General features: G+C 44.3%; 1 protein-coding gene across 1 annotated transcript in view; it reads right to left on the bottom strand.

Moving 5' to 3' along the window:
* Positions 1-18,033, bottom strand: part of LOC149284674 (uncharacterized) — a 60,843-nt gene that overhangs the window by 28,893 nt on the left and 13,917 nt on the right. The window contains exons 9-15 of the mRNA XM_089496304.1: positions 15,489-15,618; positions 14,871-15,046; positions 14,231-14,367; positions 12,673-12,842; positions 4,922-5,042; positions 4,561-4,711; positions 4,282-4,364 (exon numbers count right to left, since the gene is read on the bottom strand). Of these exons, the coding sequence (XP_089352430.1) occupies positions 4,282-4,364; positions 4,561-4,711; positions 4,922-5,042; positions 12,673-12,842; positions 14,231-14,367; positions 14,871-15,046; positions 15,489-15,618 (968 nt within the window). The remainder of the gene's footprint in view (positions 1-4,281; positions 4,365-4,560; positions 4,712-4,921; positions 5,043-12,672; positions 12,843-14,230; positions 14,368-14,870; positions 15,047-15,488; positions 15,619-18,033) is intronic.

The following is an 18,033-nucleotide window of genomic DNA, read 5'->3' as shown; positions in this document are numbered from 1 at the left end:
TTTATGGGCAGGTGTGTGTAAAGGCAGTGTATGTGTGTTTATGGGCAGTGTATGTGTGTATGTGTGTTTATGGGCAGGTGTGTGTAAAGGCAGCGTATGTGCGTTTATGGGCAGGTGTGTGTAAAGGCAGCGTATGTGTGTTTATGGCCAGGTGTGTGTAAAGGCAGCGTATGTGTGTTTATGGGCAGCTGTGTGTAAAGGCAGCGTATGTGTGTTTATGGGCAGCTGTGTGTAAAGGCAGTGTATGTGTGTTTATGGGCAGGTGTGTGTAAAGGCAGTGTATGTGTGTTTATGGGCAGCTGTGTGTAAAGGCAGCGTATGTGTGTTTATGGGCAGCTGTGTGTAAAGGCAGTGTATGTGTGTTTATGGGCAGGTGTGTGTAAAGGCAGTGTATGTGTGTTTATGGGCAGGTGTGTGTAAAGGCAGTGTATGTGTGTTTATGGGCAGGTGTGTGTAAAGGCAGTGTATGTGTGTTTATGGGCAGGTGTGTGTAAAGGCAGTGTATGTGTGTATATGGGCAGGTGTGTGTAAAGGCAGTGTATATGTGTATATGGGCAGGTGTGTGTAAAGGCAGAGTGTGTGTGTATATGGGCAGGTGTGTGTAAAGGCAGTGTGTGTGTGTGTGTGTATATGGGCAGGTGTGTGTAAAGGCAGTGTGTGTGTGCATATGGGCAGGTGTGTGTAAAGGCAGTATATGTGTGTATATGGGCAGGTGTGTGTAAAGGCAGTGTATGTGTGTATATGGGCACGTGTGTGTAAAGGCAGTGTATGTGTGTATATGGGCAGGTGTGTGTAAAGGCAGTATGTGTGTTTGTGGGCAGGTGTGTGTATATGGGCAGGTGTGTGTACAGGCAGTGTATGTGTGTGTATATGGGCAGGTGTGTGTAAAAGCAGTGTATGTGTGTATATGGGCAGGTGTGTGTAAAGGCAGTATATGTGTGTATATGGGCAGGTGTGTGTAAAGGCAGTATATGTGTGTATATGGGCAGGTGTGTGTAAAGGCACTATATGTGTGTATATGGGCAGGTGTGTGTAAAGGCAGTATATGTGTGTATATGGGCAGGCGTGTGTAAAGGCAGTATATGTGTGTATATGGGCAGGTGTGTGTAAAGGCAGTATATGTGTGTATATGGGCAGGTGTGTGTAAAGGCAGTGTATGTGTGTTTGTGGGCAGGTGTGTGTAAAGGCAGTGTATGTGTGTTTGTGGGCAGGTGTGTGTAAAGGCAGTGTATGTGTGTGTGTGGGCAGGTGTGTGTAAAGGCAGTGTATGTGTGTTTGTGGGCAGGTGTGTGTAAAGGCAGTGTGTGTGTGTTTATGGGCAGGTGTGTGTACAGGCAGTGCATGTGTGTGTATATGGGCAGGTGTGTGTACAGGCAGTGTATGTGTGTATATGGGCAGGTGTGTGTAAAGGCAGTGTATGTGTGTTTATGGGCAGGTGTGTGTAAAGGCAGTGTGTGTGTGTTTATGGGCAGGTGTGTGTAAATGCAGTATATGTGTGTATATGGGCAGGTGTGTGTAAAGGCAGTGTATGTGTGTTTATGGGCAGGTGTGTGTAAAGACAGTGTGTGTGTGTTTATGGGCAGGTGTGTGTACAGGCAGTGTATGTGTGTGTATATGGGCAGGTGTGTGTACAGGCAGTGCATGTGTGTATATGGGCAGGTGTGTGTAAAGGCAGTGTGTGTGTGTTTATGGGCAGGTGTGTGTAAAGGCAGTGTATGTGTGTATATGGGCAGGTGTGTGTAAAGGCAGTGTATGTGTGTATGTGTGTTTCTGGGCAGGTGTGTGTAAAGGCAGTGTATGTGTGTATGGGCAGGTGTGTTTATGGGCAGGTGTGTGTAAAGGCAGTGTGTGTGTGTTTATGGGCAGGTGTGTGTAAAGGCAGTGTGTGTGTGTTTATGGGCAGGTGTGTGTAAAGGCAGTGTATGTGTGTATATGGGCAGGTGTGTGTAAAGGCAGTGTGTGTGTGTTTATGGGCAGGTGTGTGTAAAGGCAGCGTGTGTGTGTTTATGGGCAGGTGTGTGTAAAGGCAGCGTATGTGTGTTTATGGGTAGCTGTGTTTAAAGGCAGTGTATGTGTGTTTATGGGCAGGTGTGTGTAAAGGCAGTGTATGTGTGTATGTGTGTTTATGGGCAGGTGTGTGTAACGGCAGTGTATGTGTGTATATGGGCAGGTGTGTGTAAAGGCAGTGTATGTGTGTATATGGGCAGGTGTGTGTAAAGGCAGTGTGTGTGCGTATATGGGCAGGTGTGTGTAAAGGCAGTGTGTGTGCGTATATGGGTAGGTGTGTGTAAAGGCAGTATGTGTGTGTATATGGGCAGGTGTGTGTAAAGGCAGTATGTGTGTGTATATGGGCAGGTGTGTGTAAAGGCAGTATGTGTGTGTATATGGGCAGGTGTGTGTAAAGGCAGTGTATGTGTGTTTATGGGCAGGTGTGTGTAAAGGCAGTGTGTGTGTATATGGGCAGGTGTGTGTAAAGGCAGTGTGTGTGTGTATATGGGCAGGTGTGTGTAAAGGCAGTGTGTGTGTGTGTGTATATGGGCAGGTGTGTGTAAAGGCAGTGTATGTGTGTATATGGGCAGGTGTGTGTAAAGGCAGTGTATGTGTGTATATGGGCAGGTGTGTGTAAAGGCAGTATGTGTGTATATGGGCAGGTGTGTGTAAAGGCAGTATGTGTGTTTATGGGCAGGTGTGTGTAAAGGCAGTGTATTTGTGTTTATGGGCAGGTGTGTAAAGGCAGTGTATGTGTGTATATGGGCAGGTGTGTGTAAAGGCAGTGTATTTGTGTTTATGGGCAGGTGTGTGTAAAGGCAGTGTATGTGTGTTTATGGGCAGGTGTGTTTAAAGGCAGTGTATGTGTGTGTATATGGGCAGGTGTGTGTAAAGGCAGTGTATGTGTGTATATGGGCAGGTGTGTGTAAAGGCAGTGTATGTGTGTTTATGGGCAGGTGTGTGTAAAGGCAGTGTGTGTGTGTTTATGGGTAGCTGTGTGTAAAGGCAGTGTATGTGTGTTTATGGGCAGCTGTGTGTAAAGGCAGTGTATGTGTGTTTATGGGCAGCTGTGTGTAAAGGCAGTGTATGTGCATTTATGGGCAGCTGTGTGTAAAGGCAGTGTATGTGTGTATGTGTGTTTATGGGCAAGTGTGTGTAAAGGCAGTGTATATGTGTTTATGGGCAGCTGTGTGTAAAGGCAGTGTATGTGTGTTTATGGGCAGGTGTGTGTAAAGGCAGTGTATGTGTGTATGTGTGTTTATGGGCAGGTGTGTGTAAAGGCAGTGTATGTGTGTGTGTGTGTTTATGGGCAGGTGTGTGTAAAGGCAGTGTATATGTGTTTATGGGCAGCTGTGTGTAAAGGAAGTGTATGTGTGTATGTGTGTTTATGGGCAGGTGTGTGTAAAGCCAGTGTATATGTGTTTATGGGCAGCTGTGTGTAAAGGCAGTGTATGTGTTTATGGGCAGGTGTGTGTAAAGGCAGTGTATGTGTGTGTGTATATGGGCATTTGTGTGTAAAGGCAGTGTATGTGTGTTTATGGGCAGGTGTGTGTAAAGGCAGTGTATGTGTGTTTATGGGCAACTGTGTGTAAAGGCAGTGTATGTGTGTATGTGTGTTTATGGGCAGCTTTGTGTAAAGGCAGTGTATGTGTGTATGTGTGTTTATGGGCAGCTGTGTGTAAAGGCAGTGTTTGTGTGTTTATGGGCAGGTGTGTTTAAAGGCAGTGTATGTGTGTATGTGTGTTTATGGGCAGGTGTGTGTAAAGGCAGTGTATGTGTGTTTATGGGCAGGTGTGTGTAAAGGCAGTGTGTAAGGGTTCTGGGAGGGAGGCTAACATTAGCCTTTTTTAATAAAAAAAAATAAAAAAATCACACTGCTGCTGTGGACTACTCTTCCAATGATGCTCAGCCAGCATCATGGAAGTAGTATGTCTGTCTGAGCCTCATGGGAATTCAGTTCAAGGTGTTGGTTATTTTAATATACATGGCTGTGCTTACAAAAAAGCTTGTTGCAATGTAAGCGCGACATTGTAAGGTGCAATTGCTTGTATTGATGAGTTCTGCGAGATTTAAAAAAAAGCCCCTCTTTCACAAATGTTGGGAGGTATGCTACTGTGGGGTCACATTATGTCATGTTACATGCCCCCACCGCAAGCAGACTGGCCCATTACGAACCGCAACTATTAAAAGAATATGGCCTGGAGGTCAATTACCACCTTGGCACCGCGGTCCAGCCTGTCCTTGTAACAACTGTATACCTACGAGAGATCAGATACATTAATAACCACTTACCTTAAGATGTAGAGTTGAGGGGAGTCTGGGCACAAATGGATAGCACGTGTGATATCTCTTAAAGCACTTTGCAAATCACCTATCTGTACAGAATAAAAAGAAATCACGCTACAAAAATGATGAAACAGTTGCCTTTTATTTTAAAAATACAAAATAAATTCAGTACACAAATTAGGAGTTTAGGGGGAAAATTCCACCATCATTTAAGAAATGGAAATTTTGTTTCTGTACACCTGCCCCACATTTGTCTATAAAAGCAGAATGCACTACAATGGTTACCTTTTGGAAAGCCTGAGCCCGGCACAGGTACGCTCGTAAGTAAATGGGATTTACTGTTAGCGCTGCCGAGAAGTGACGGATCGCTTGAGGATATCGATTCTGATGCTGCAGAGAAATCAGACCCAGATTCACGTGGGCCAAAGCTATAGTCCTGGGGAACAACATTAAGAGTGGATCGTGTAGTGTACAAAAAATTAAGAATCCCCCGCGCAACATCATTGCCAATTACAAAATGACTTCTAAATATCTTGACAATACAAAATCCGTTTCACAGACAATTCTAATTCCGTAATCGGGAGAATGTCATTTGTATTTGAAATAGTCAAACAAAAACTGTAATATAAAAGGTCAAGCAACGTACCTATCGAGAGCGAGAACACGTTCAAAGTCAAATGCTGCTTCAGCCCACAAGCCCAAGTCTGTATAGAGGATCCCACGGTGGAGAAACGCATTCGAATTCTCAAATGTATTATTAAGAAGCACTGCACGAAAAAATAGACAACGTGGTTTTAATAAGTTATGGGGAAAACTTATTATTAAAACTTATTATTCCATGTATACTACACATTTGTATAGTATATATGGAAGGAAGATTAGGGGAAAAAATCCAGTGGCTTTGATTGAAATGATTAACGACGAGGAGTAGATGATCTACTTGCTTTGTATTTCATTATAGGACGGGTATTGATAGCAATTGTATTAATGGTAATTAATATTCCATCTATTTTAAAAAGATTATACAAATGGACCAAGAGTATCAGGAGTGTGAGTCTGCCGGTAAGTGTTGCGCAACGGGGAAGCTCGAATTTGCTTTTTTCCATTGATTAGTAAACACACGCTTTCTGCTAAAAGGGTGCTGTTTATGGTATAATTTAGAATTGTGTTTAACTACTTTATTGATATCTGAAGTCAATATGGCTCAGAGAGAAATAGCTCACATGAAATATAATCCCTTTTGAATTATATTTTTATGCAAGGGCGTAACAAGAAACCACAGGGCCCTTGTGCGAAAATTGCCCCTGGGCCCCCCAACTTCACAACTTGTTTGTGTCTTTTTTGCCTCTTGCCCCTCCCCTTCCAACATACACTCTGGTACACATATGTAAACACACTTACTCAAATTGCACACCTACACATACATGCTCACACACAAACACCTACGTGAAACATGCTCACACACAAACACCTACGTGAAACATGCTCTCACACACACCTACACATCCATGCTCACGCACCTACACATCCATGCTCACGCACCTACACATCCATGCTCACGCACCTACACATCCATGCTCACGCACCTACACACACGCTCACGCACCCACACCGGGAGCAGTATTTGTTTGGTACCACCTCACCCATGTAACCAACACACAAACTCACTCTAACACATACACACACTCTTCCTCCTCCCAGCTCCACTAACTCTAGGCTTGCTTACGAACAATAACATCAAATCCTAACATCATACACTAACACACACAATCTAAATCCTTTATCTTTAGCGCAGCTAACACTCTCCATGTGAGCCGCTGTACTACTTGCATGTTATGTGATTCTGGTTGGTGCCTGGTTGGAATTGGTAGTTGGGTAATAGGTAGCGTATAGAGAGTAAACAGGCAGTAAGAATGAAGGCATTTTTGTGTTTGGTAAAGGGAATGTAATATCTAAACACATTAACTGCTCATTAAAAGTGCTGTTCCATCGCTTCTGGATTCAACACTTTTAAAACTAAATGCATCCTTTCTAGTACTGTTTTAAATCCAAACCAATAATTTCAATTTTATTAAGGACACGGAGGCTCCTATTATAGTGCATTCTCTTTCTTTATTACTACTCCCTCAGCAGCAAAAAACAAGGGAAGCAGTTAACTGAAGAGAAAAACATATATAAAGTGCCATAACATATCAACCAATCAGCATAGATCCAACATATCAAAAGGTGAGAGACACTGCTGCACTTCCTCTTTTCTTGCTGCTCCCTCAGCGGACAGTTAAGTATATTTGCTCTTTGTGTGTTTTATACATTTGATTTTATTATTGATTATTATTAATTTCATATATTATTTCATATATTAATTTCATATTGATCTCTTACTGCCTTTTTTCCTGCCTTCATTGTTGCTTTCTCCGTATACCTTATCTTCCCTTTATTCGTTATTGTGCCTGCCGTTTTTTCTCCCTTGTAGGTCCCCTTACCTTTAGGTTCCTCCGTTGCTTTTCCGGGTCGCGGTGCTCTTTCTTGAGCTGCCGCGTCTTCGGCCGGTTTTGTCGGCGGGTGCGTTCGTTCGCGCCGCCGCTCTGCCCTTCAGCAGAGCGGCCTCTTTCCTTGGCGCGTATCTGTCGGTTTTCTTTGCTGCCGCGTCATCGGCCTTTCGGCCAGCGGCTGCGTCTCGCGCATGCGCTGTGTCTCGCGCGGCGGCCATTTTCTGTTGGCGCGTGTCTTCAGATTTCTCCTCAGTACTGCTGGTGTGTTTCGTCTCGTTTGGCGTTACGGTTCCTCGTTTTGCTTCCCTACGGGTTACTCAACCCTTCACAGGTTTCCTTTGTTGTTTCTGACATTTCTGTGGCTCTAATTAATTATCATGGATCGTTTGAACGATCAGGCTGCCCCTGCTGGTGCTACTGGCTCCTCTAGTAGGAATCATGATGATGATTCCCATCCTCTATCCTCAGAGGATTTTCAATCATTATTGGATGCCACCATGTCTCACTCTATCACTAAGGCATTGTCTTCTGCCATGGGTGTTATGTCCCATTCGATTTCACAATCTATCCAGCAGGCTTTACTCCAGGTGCCTGTTTCCTCAGCTCCTGTAGCTGTGCCCATCCCTCCTCCCTTGGGCAAAAAGGCCCTTTCTAAGACTAAACATTTATCCCCACTCGTGACTGACAGCCATGTTTCTGTCATGATGGACAATGTTACTGCTCCTGTCCCTGAGTGCGCTGGTGTACCGCGCAAAAGAGTCCCTGACCGGACAAAAGCGGCCAGACATTGGAAAAGAGCTAAGGCTCAAATAGATTCATCTGAGTCTGATGAGAGTGGTGATGATCTTGATTCCTATAAAGACCCGGGTTCTGATTTGTCTGATGGGGATGACTCCCCTGGGTTGGCCATGGGTTCTGCTGAGGATGATGTGGCCCATTCCCTTGTCCCCCCTGGGGACACTGATGATAATGTCAAAGACCCACACGGCAACCCACTTTTTGATCCGGATACCTTGCGTCACCCGAGGTCGGCCGAGTGGGATCCACCGGCTCACATTGCGCAGTATCTCGCACTCCGAGTGCGCAAGCCTCTCTCTAAAGAGAGTAGGCGTAAGCTTAGGGCTGAATGCCCTCGGCCTATCGTTCCTGATGAGGTTTGTAAGACCCCCGAGGTGGACCCTCAAATTATTCAGTTCCTTTCTAAGACCGGTTGGAAACCCAGAAAGGGCTTGGAGTTCTCACTCCGTCACTGTCAGGACAAACTCCTGGACGGTTTCGGCCCCATTACCAAACTTTTTGAGCTGCTTGAGGCGGGCAAGGCCTCCCCTGATACCTTTGATTTTGACGAAGCCCTCGGCTGGCTTCAACGTCTGGTCTGTTTAACGGGCAATGCGAATGCCGCCCTCTGTGCCGAGAGGCGCAAATCCATATTGATTAAAATCGAGCCCAAGCTCGTCAACATGGCTACTCAGGAACCGGGCCCTTCGGCCAAGGGGCTCTTGTTTGGTGACTCGTTCGTTAAGAACGTCGGTTCCTTCGTTAAGACCTTTACTGCCCTTGATAAGGCCCAGTCTTCCATGAGAAAAGTTTTCGCCCCCAAGGTTTTTGCAGGGGCTGGGCGAAGCAGGGGCCGTTCGTCCGGCCGTGGTTCCAGATTCATTGGAAACTATAGAGGCTCCTTCTCTCAGCGCCAGATCCCCGAGCATCGATCGACGCCCTTCTTTCCTTCCAGAGGTCGTCCTGGATCCACAAGAGGTCCCAGAGGTTACTTCCCATCCAGACGCCCTTACGGTAAGTCCTTTTTCCCTTCCTCTCGCGACAGTGGGTGGTCGTCTGGCGCATTTTGTCCACGTCTGGGCTCAGATTACCTCGGACGCTTGGGTGTTAAATACTGTCCAAGGTTATCATTTAGAACTGACCGTTTTTCCTCGACAGGCTCGGCTTCCGCCTTCCCCCCAGTTTCCAGCCCTTCAAAGGCGTCTCATTTCAGAAGAGGTAAGATCACTTTGCCGCAAAGGGGCTATTGTTCCTATCCCCATGTCTTCTCCCGGGTTTGTCAGCTCTCTATTCCTGGTTCCAAAGAAGGGAGGGGGTGTCCGTCCGGTCATCAATTTACGTCCCCTCAATGCTTTTGTGGTGTATCACCACTTCAAAATGGAAGGGATCCATTGCCTCAGAGACCTCTTGTTGCCAGGGGATTGGATGGTGAAATTGGACCTTCAAGATGCTTACTTCACGATCCCAATCGCGTCCTCTCATCAGGATTTTCTTCAGTTCCTATGGGACGATCAGAAATGGCGGTTCACCTGCCTTCCCTTCGGTCTCTCGTCGGCCCCGTGGTGTTTCACGAAAGTGATGAAGCCGGTGGTAGCTTTCCTTCGTTCTCGGGGGGTGCGGCTGATAATATATTTGGACGACATCCTTATTATGGCTCAGTCCCCTTCTCTTCTCCGTCTACATCTCGATTGGTCTCTCCACCTTCTCCAGTCCTTGGGTTTTCTCATCAATGGAGAGAAATCCTGTTTCGTGCCTTCGCAGACGATGGAATTTCTGGGGTTTCAGGTAGACTCAGTTCAGCAGTCCCTGTTCCTTCCTCAGGCCAAGATCTCGGCTATCCAGAAAGAGATCAGGAGATTGCTGCGCACTCCAGTGGTTACCGTGCGTCAGATTGCACGAATGATAGGTCTGTTGTCCTCGTCCATTCAGGCCATATTTCCAGGCCCTCTCCATTACAGGGCACTGCAAAGACTAAAAACTTCTTCGTTGTCTTCCGTTCCCTCCTACGAAAGCTGTGTATCTCTAGACGACGAATCCAAAGACGAACTGATGTGGTGGCTGTCCCACATGGAGGCCTGGAACGGCAGGGCCATCTTCGGTACCACTCCCGACGTAGTTATCGAGTCGGACGCAAGCTTACATGGTTGGGGAGCGCGTTACGGGACTGTATCTACAGGCGGCAGGTGGTCCTTGGAGGAATCATACCTCCACATCAACTGTCTGGAGCTCTTGGCGGGTTCGTTCGCCGTCCGGAGTCTAGCACCTTCCGATGCCCGTTGTTCCATTCTTCTGAAGCTCGACAACGTAGCTGCGGTGCGTTATATCAACCACCTCGGGGGCACGAAATCCAGGCTGTTGGCTTGTCTCGCAAGAGACTTCTGGAGATATTGCCTTCTTCATGGGATCTCAGTTACCGCTGTACACATCCCCGGTCTCTCCAATTTCACGGCGGATTGGAACTCTCGTTTCCTCCGGGATTCCGGGGATTGGCGACTTCACCCTTTTGTCTTTCAGAAGCTTCAGCGCCTATGGGGTCCGATGGAAATAGACTTATTCGCGTCTCGTCTGAACACGCATCTCCCGACCTTTTTCAGCTGGAGACCAGACCCGGAGGCGATGGCCACGGATGCGTTCCTTCAACACTGGCCGCCAACGCTTCTTTACGCGTTTCCTCCGTTCAGCATGATTGCCCGGACGATCCTGCACATGATTCGTTGCAAGTCGTCTCTTGTACTGATAACACCTCTTTGGAAGTCCCAGCATTGGTTTCCCAGACTGTTGGAGACGTCGTCAGATTTTCCCAGGATCGTTCCGTCCTTCAGGGATCTTCTCCTCGATCCGGACCTTCATCCTCACGACCTGATTCTGCTGGGCAAGCTTCGGTTGGTGGCTTGGCGTGTTTCCGGGGACCTTGGTCTGTCGAGGGTGTTTCACAACAGACTCTCCTCCTCTTGGCCGATGCTTGGGCTCCGGGAACTAGAAGAGCCTATGCCTCTGCATGGCGATCTTGGTCTTGCTGGTGCCTGGGCAGGTCATTGGATCCCGTTTCGGCCCCTCTGAATATGGTTCTGTCCTTCCTTACGGACCTCTTTCATGGCAACAAGGCCTATCGTACGGTCAATTTATATCGCTCCGCCATCTCGGCTGGCCATGTCCCTCTTGACGGGGTCCCTATTGGCCAACACCCTATGGTTTGTAGGTTACTTAAGGGTATCCGTTTCTCTAGACCTTCTCTTCCACGTTATTCTTCTACGTGGGATATTGATGTTGTTCTTCGCTTTTTGGAGGCTTGGTCCCCTAATCAAGACCTTTCTCTCAAGGAGCTTTCTGCGAAACTGTTACTTCTTCTTTGCATACTTTCCTGTAAACGGGTTTCCGATGTCAGGGCTTTGGATTTTTCTGCTAAGGTCTACCGTCCGGATGGTGTCTTGTTTGATATATCTAGAAGGACGAAGACCAATATAAAGTCGGTCTTCTATCCGTCCTTCCCGCTCAGGCCTCTTCTCTGCCCAGTCCTTTGCCTCCGTGAATATGAGTCTCGCACTCGAATTCTTCGGAATCCTTCCGTTCTCCCGTTGTTCATCTCTTTTAGGCGACCTCATGGTCCAGTCTCTTCTCCTACTCTTTCCAGGTGGCTGCGGTGGATCTTGCAGCAGGCAGGTATTGATATGTCCATTTTCTCCCCGCATTCTGTTAGAAGTGCTTCGGCGTCCAAGGCCCTGGCGGTTGGTTGTCGCATGGAGGATATTTTAAAGGCGGCAGACTGGTCTTCGGATTCCACATTTCGGGAATTCTATCTTCGCCCGGTGCAGCATTTTTCTGAGCGTTTGGTTGATCAGCTTTGAACTTGCACTATAATAGGAGCCTCCGTGTCCTTAATAAAATTCTAAGATTTTACTAGTCTCATGACATAAAGTCATGATTTTATTAAGGACACGGAGGCGAGTATTATTCCCTCCCGTTCCCTTCCCTTCATTTGGGTTTCTTTACTGTTATTATCTTCAATGTTTGTTGTGATGTATTTATAATACGGTTTATTTATTGATTCATTTCGGATAGTTTCTATGTGTTTTCTGCTCGTATGTTTATGTGGCACTATTGTCTTACGGTTGACATTGTCTTACCTCATTTAGTGTTGACCGTTCCAATTTAGTCCTTGATTTCTACCGTTATTCTTTTCTTCTGTTCTAGTTTGATGTCTTCTGGACTCTCCTGACCCGTTGTCCAAGGTTTCCGATGTCCATGTTTGTTCGTGTGGAGTCGCTTCTGGGCTGATTACGTTCGCAAGAAAAGAGGAAGTGCAGCAGTGTCTCTCACCTTTTGATATGTTGGATCTATGCTGATTGGTTGATATGTTATGGCACTTTATATATGTTTTTCTCTTCAGTTAACTGCTTCCCTTGTTTTTTGCTGCTGAGGGAGTAGTAATAAAGAAAGAGAATGCACTATAATACTCGCCTCCGTGTCCTTAATAAAATCATGACTTTATGTCATGAGACTAGTAAAATCTTAGAATTTTGCCTCATTCATACATATATTCTTTTTGCCACAGCTGGTAAAGATAGGCTGCTGTCCTAGAATTTGTTAAAGCTCCTAGAAAGAATAACATGTTGCTTAAAATGCCAGAGAGTACAAAATGTTTAAATGGAACAGCTAATTTAATGGCGTGTATGAATTTAATATTTCATGTAGCGAGACTTCTGCGTATGAACAGCGTAGATTATAATTATCACAGTTTAAAACAACAGGTATTTAAATTTGAATGTATTCACTGTACATGATTGTAATTATACGTTTATACAGTATTCCATGACGCTCTATGTATTTTTAAATAAAGTATAGTAGCTCATTGGCATTATGAAATGATCAGATATTTCATACTCATGGACTAGTTTTATATTTGTTTAGTTGCATGACATTAACAAGCAACATGTTGGCCAAAGAAAGCACCCACAGAGAGAAGGATGACCAAACCTTATTATAAGATCGCTTTCCAGTTGCAGCATCTGTCTCAACATACATCTGTCTATATACCTGTATCAACATATTCACAATCACGTACGTATACAAACTATAATTTTAGAAGTATTACCATCTCAGTTCTACAAGCTATGAATAATAGTATTACCTGAAATGCTGAAGTCCTGAAGTGCCTGGTATGGGTAACATTTGCACAGCAAACATCCACGATAATAGAAAGCCAACCAGTTCTTGGGATCCAGGTGAATAGCTGCTGAAAAATCTTCTACAGCCCCTGAGTGATGGGCTAGCTGGGTGTGCGCTCTCCCACGGTAAATCCTGATCAGCAAACCAAGAGGTTAAAGGTTAACGCACAGAAATATTTATGAACTGCGCTATATTCGCTCAAAGCTTACCTCATTTGAAAATATACTCCTAAAACAGCAAGGGAGGATTAGTGACAGGGCTGTTCACAAGTACCTTGGACACTTTCTCCCATATCCATCTGGCGGTCCACCAGCATGCCCTCCCTCCTGCTCAGCTGAGCACCATGGAGGCGGCACTTCACGTACTAGGGCCCCCATGTGTGTCCCCTGGTTATGTTGGGGAGTTTGGCTTATCACCTATTCCCCCCCCCCCTGCAGGGTAACTCCAGTGACTGCTCTTCTGAAACAGGAAGCTGAGCATCAGACTGCGCAGGGACCTCCAGATGAGATGGTGCTGCAGCAGGGCTGCCAGTCGCTGGATGGTGAGTATGCCTCTACTTCCTTGGGGGCCAGGGCATGGTAGGACTCCGGGTATGGTTGTGCCCCCTCAGATATTTTTAGGTTATTTTATTGACGCTGCCCTCACACACACCTGCCCATGAACACACACATACACTGCCCTTTCACACAACTGCACATAAACACACACGTACACATACACTGCCCTTACACACCCCTGTCCATAAACACGCATATACACATACACTGCCCTTAGACACCCCTGTCCATAAACACACATATAAACATACACTGCCCTTACACACACATAATCTGCCCTTTAACATACCTGCCCATAAACACGCATATACACATACCACCCTTACACACCTGTAAGAAATAATTTTTATACTTTTATTTTGTTCTGCACATTTTAGGCCTGAATGCAACTTGAGTGAACATATGGTATCAAGTGACGTAGTTTAGAGGGTCTTCTGTGGAATGCCGGTGTATCATATGACTGTTCCAATAGGATGCCTTTACGTATACCCTAACCAAATGTAAAGGGGTATAAATTGGCATGACTACAAGGACAAGGTCTCTTTCCACGCTCTCACCTTCATCTCACCAAGATATTTAGCCTACAATACCTTTTATCAACATTTGTTCCAGCATTGATATTGTATGAATTGATAATTTGTTATCGAATAAACCTGATTAATAAGTCATAGAAGCTGTGGTCTTGATTGCTGTTTGATCACTGGAGAAGCTTAGATATTCAAGACAAAGAATATTTGTCAACACCCCTGTCCATAAGTGCATATACACATACACTGCCCTTATGCACGACTGCACATGAACACACGTACACATACACTGCCCTTAAACACGCATATACACACACATATACACATGCACTGCCCATACACACTGCCTGTACACACCCCTGTCCATACACAGACGTACACATACACTGCCCTTAGACACACCTGCCCATAAAAACACACATCATTATAACTATACCTCGCCTGTACATTGTGGATGTCCTGCTGGATGAGGGCAGTGAAGTCCTGTGCAGCAGATGTCCAGTTGCCATTCTCAAAATAATATGAGCCACGTTTCATAATGGCATCTGTACGGTTGGGATTATGGTGGAAACACTATACAGAACAGACAGATAGTGTTTGGTCAGTATGTCAGGCAACCCATTCCACAAATACTTGAACGTTATATGAGCAAAGTGGTAGAAGTTAACAGAATAAAGGAATTTCAAAATTCATGGCATAGGCACATGGCTCTCGAGTCTACGACTGATTAAAGTTTGAATCTTTACAGCAGGAAAAATGGGCAGGTTAAATGGGCCGAATGGTTCTAATCTGCTGTCATATTCTGTGTTTTTATGACTGTACAAAAAAATCTTTATTTTTCCAGACAACAAAGTCGTATTTTGATTGCCTTAAATTAGATTTTTATACATCATACATTTTTACATGAAATCCTGACACCTCTAAACAATTAACTTTCTTCTCTCCTAGGAGAATTAACAGAATTACATGACCTGTGAGAAGAAGACATCTTCCCACATTAACGGTGGACCTGGAAACCATTAAAAACATGAAGCTTCACCTGAGATGTGGCATAAGTACAAACCATTGGCGGTTACCTTTGCATAGTCATCCATGGCAATTAGAATATCATCCTGAGCCTCGTACATCTGTGCACGGCGGAAATAAATGTCATCATCTGTGGGACGATATTTTAGAGCCTGGCTGTAGTTGAGGATGGACACTGTGAAATCCTTTCTTTGTTTAAAAATTTCAGCTTTGGACAGGTAAGCATCTGAAAGACATATAAAGCAGATGATAAATGATGCTATACCACCAATCCAAGGGGTGCTGTTTAGCAGGTATGGAAATAGTACAATCAAGGCAACCCCTAATAGTTTATAAGAACATTTCACATATGAGATAGTGCTGGAGGTGAGTGTAACACCAACAGGGAGATGTGTTTGGCATGTTACTGGTGGGAAAAGGTACAAATCCCTCCATTTATGAAAGGGATAACATTTAAAAGGGCAATCCAGTTATCTACATTAAAGTGCATATCATGTCTGGAGTGTCCCTTTCAAGAACAAAAATATGCATCTCCTTACCTAATCCACATTTGCAGCCTGAGATCTGTCATATTAATCTATTGTATTTGCTTACTTTCAGTGAAATGACATATTTTGCCTATTTTGATTACAGCATTATATAAAAGGGTCACATATGGGAGACGTTACCGGCAAAGGACTTGTTGTACTTAAGGATGGTGTTTAGATCATCCAAAGCCTCGCTGTTCTTCCCTTGTGCCAGGTAAATTAAATGCCGGTGCCAATAGGCATCAAGCAATTGCGGTTCCTCTTTTATAACCTGTGAGTAACAAGGGGTTAAATAAAATGAAACCTCAACCCCGCAGACGTTCTAAAGAAACAATATTACAAAACAATTAGAAAACACGTGTATGCTATACCCTATATCTTACTGTGTATTTTGTCTGTAACTATGTATGGTGCATCCAACGTGCTGTACTTTTGTATACATCACTATCTGGGTACAATTGTTATAATCGGTGCCTCCAAATAGTTGGCCTATGGTCAAAAAGAAAAGTTTTTTTTGTTCACGACATGCAGAATTTGCTCAAGGGTGTAGAAATGAAATGTTACTAGAAGAATTGTTTGTAATGATATTTCTTGATATTTTAACTAAATAAATGTGTATATTTAATTTACACTGTTAAAGTTAGACATCTGGAATTCCAAATACAGTTCAGTTATAGATTTCATCAATGTATATTAGTGTCAAAAATGATCTAATTATCTTACCAAATCAAGATCTTGAAGGGCCAAGCTCAAATTCCCGAGTATCCTATTGAGAGCGCCCCGTCGGCAGCAGTGAAACACAGAGGGCTTCGCCTGTTCTTCGATTAAGAGTGTAAGATGTGAAATCTCTGTCTCCAGATCTTTGACAGTTACTTTTGGGTCTTCTCGCAGAAGTGGTGGTAGCGAATGCTGAGCTAAATTTATTAAGACTTCCTTCATTCCACCCTGCTCATCAAGATCTTTCACATTCATGTTAAATTGTACTTCAGCTTCTTCCACTGAGGCACGACTCGGGGGGAAGACTTCATCAAACCATTTGTTCCATATTTCTCTTACCCATTCACGCTCTTCATTGGCAGAAAGTACAGCACCATGGGTTTCAAGAAATGTAGTAAAGTCCAGTTGATTTGGTAAGCTGCCACTCCGGGGACGAAGAGCAAACCCACGATTTTGTCTGTCATTGGCAGGCAGTCTTACAAGTGAAACAGATCTATGTAATAAACACATGGTAAAGTTTAAGTAGAAAGTAATCGCAGTTGCCATGTTGACTTTCCTTACACATAACCGGGAATAAAGGCTACTGGGGGTTTTTGTACACTGTAGAGGTACAAACACTACACCCCCTCATGACCCTGCTTTCTCCTGACTCACATATACTTATATACACGCCCCTACTCTAAAATAATATACACACCCTATACACATTAACATCACAGAGAAGCCATCTGGATTCGAACCAACAACCCTTGGTATAGTATACTGGTTACCTTACCTTCACACCACCAGGCAGTTGGTCCTGTTTTGTTTGTTTTTTTTAGACGTGGGTATATGACCCTACTTTCTCCAATACTCATTTGCGCACACTCTAAAAGCTTACATTCACACTAACATACATATATACATATATATATACACAGCAATTATCACACTGTAATTATACTTCATCACCCTGCAGAAGCCATCAGGACTCGAACCAGCAATGCTTTGCATGTAAAGCAGGTTATGTTACCGCTACACCACCAAGAACAGACTATTATAAGTTACCTATACATCTATATATAATTACACACACAGCCCCCTAAAGAGCATACAATTCACATACAGTGGTCATGGGGACTGGATCCAGTACGGTAGAGAAGCAGGACCTTTAGCTCAGTCAGCAAATGCCCCGGGCTGCAGAGCCTGCTCAAATCTCAGAGTCACAGGTTTAAATTACAGCAAGCCCTCATCCATCCAAAGTTTATGAATGATTATAGTCGAAGTAAAAACAACATGCATTTTGCTGCTGCCCATTGAGTTAATTCCCAAAACGTGTCACACGTATAATTTCATGGCCGGCCTCAAAGGAGGTACCCTGCTGGGAAGTTTCCCGGGTAGGCCTGTCCGGCCCTGAATACATCTAACACTACTACTCATCAGCTCTTTTCATTCGAAAATCGATGACACGCCAAATTTTTATAGCATGTTTAATATCAATTAGCAAGTAATTTATTCTAATGTGTTGATAGGACCAGTATTGATTTACAAAACCCATATGGAACCACAGTGCTAGGTTAGTATTGTTCAATGTATCAAAAGACATGTACGTGAATTAAAACAGTAGGACGGACTTCTTGGGGTTGAAATGTCTTCACTTACACTGCCTTTTATCCAAATGGTGCTAAATGAAATTGTGTGAATAATAAGGACTTCAAATATAGGCTCTCTCCTTTTCGACCTCTAGGAATCTTAACAAAACCGCGTTCTTTGGAATGAGATTTGTGTATTAATGTAATTGTTTGGAACAAAATAAATGAAGGAAAATGGTCTCCAACTTCAAGAACTTTGTATTCCAACTGCAACCAAGGAGGTGATGAATACTTTCTCTAGATGTTTGGTGGCGAATATAATGTTATGACCCAAAACAGTAATTTCATGATCTTTGATAATACTGGCCTTATGATCCTGCTTTCCTCATAAAGGTGAT

Source organism: Sceloporus occidentalis, unplaced genomic scaffold, assembly GCF_023333645.1.
Source record: "Sceloporus occidentalis isolate IW3139 unplaced genomic scaffold, rSceOcc1.0.p SCAF_89, whole genome shotgun sequence".
Lineage (NCBI taxonomy): Eukaryota > Metazoa > Chordata > Lepidosauria > Squamata > Phrynosomatidae > Sceloporus > Sceloporus occidentalis.
This window is presented reverse-complemented; position numbering and strand designations above follow the sequence as displayed.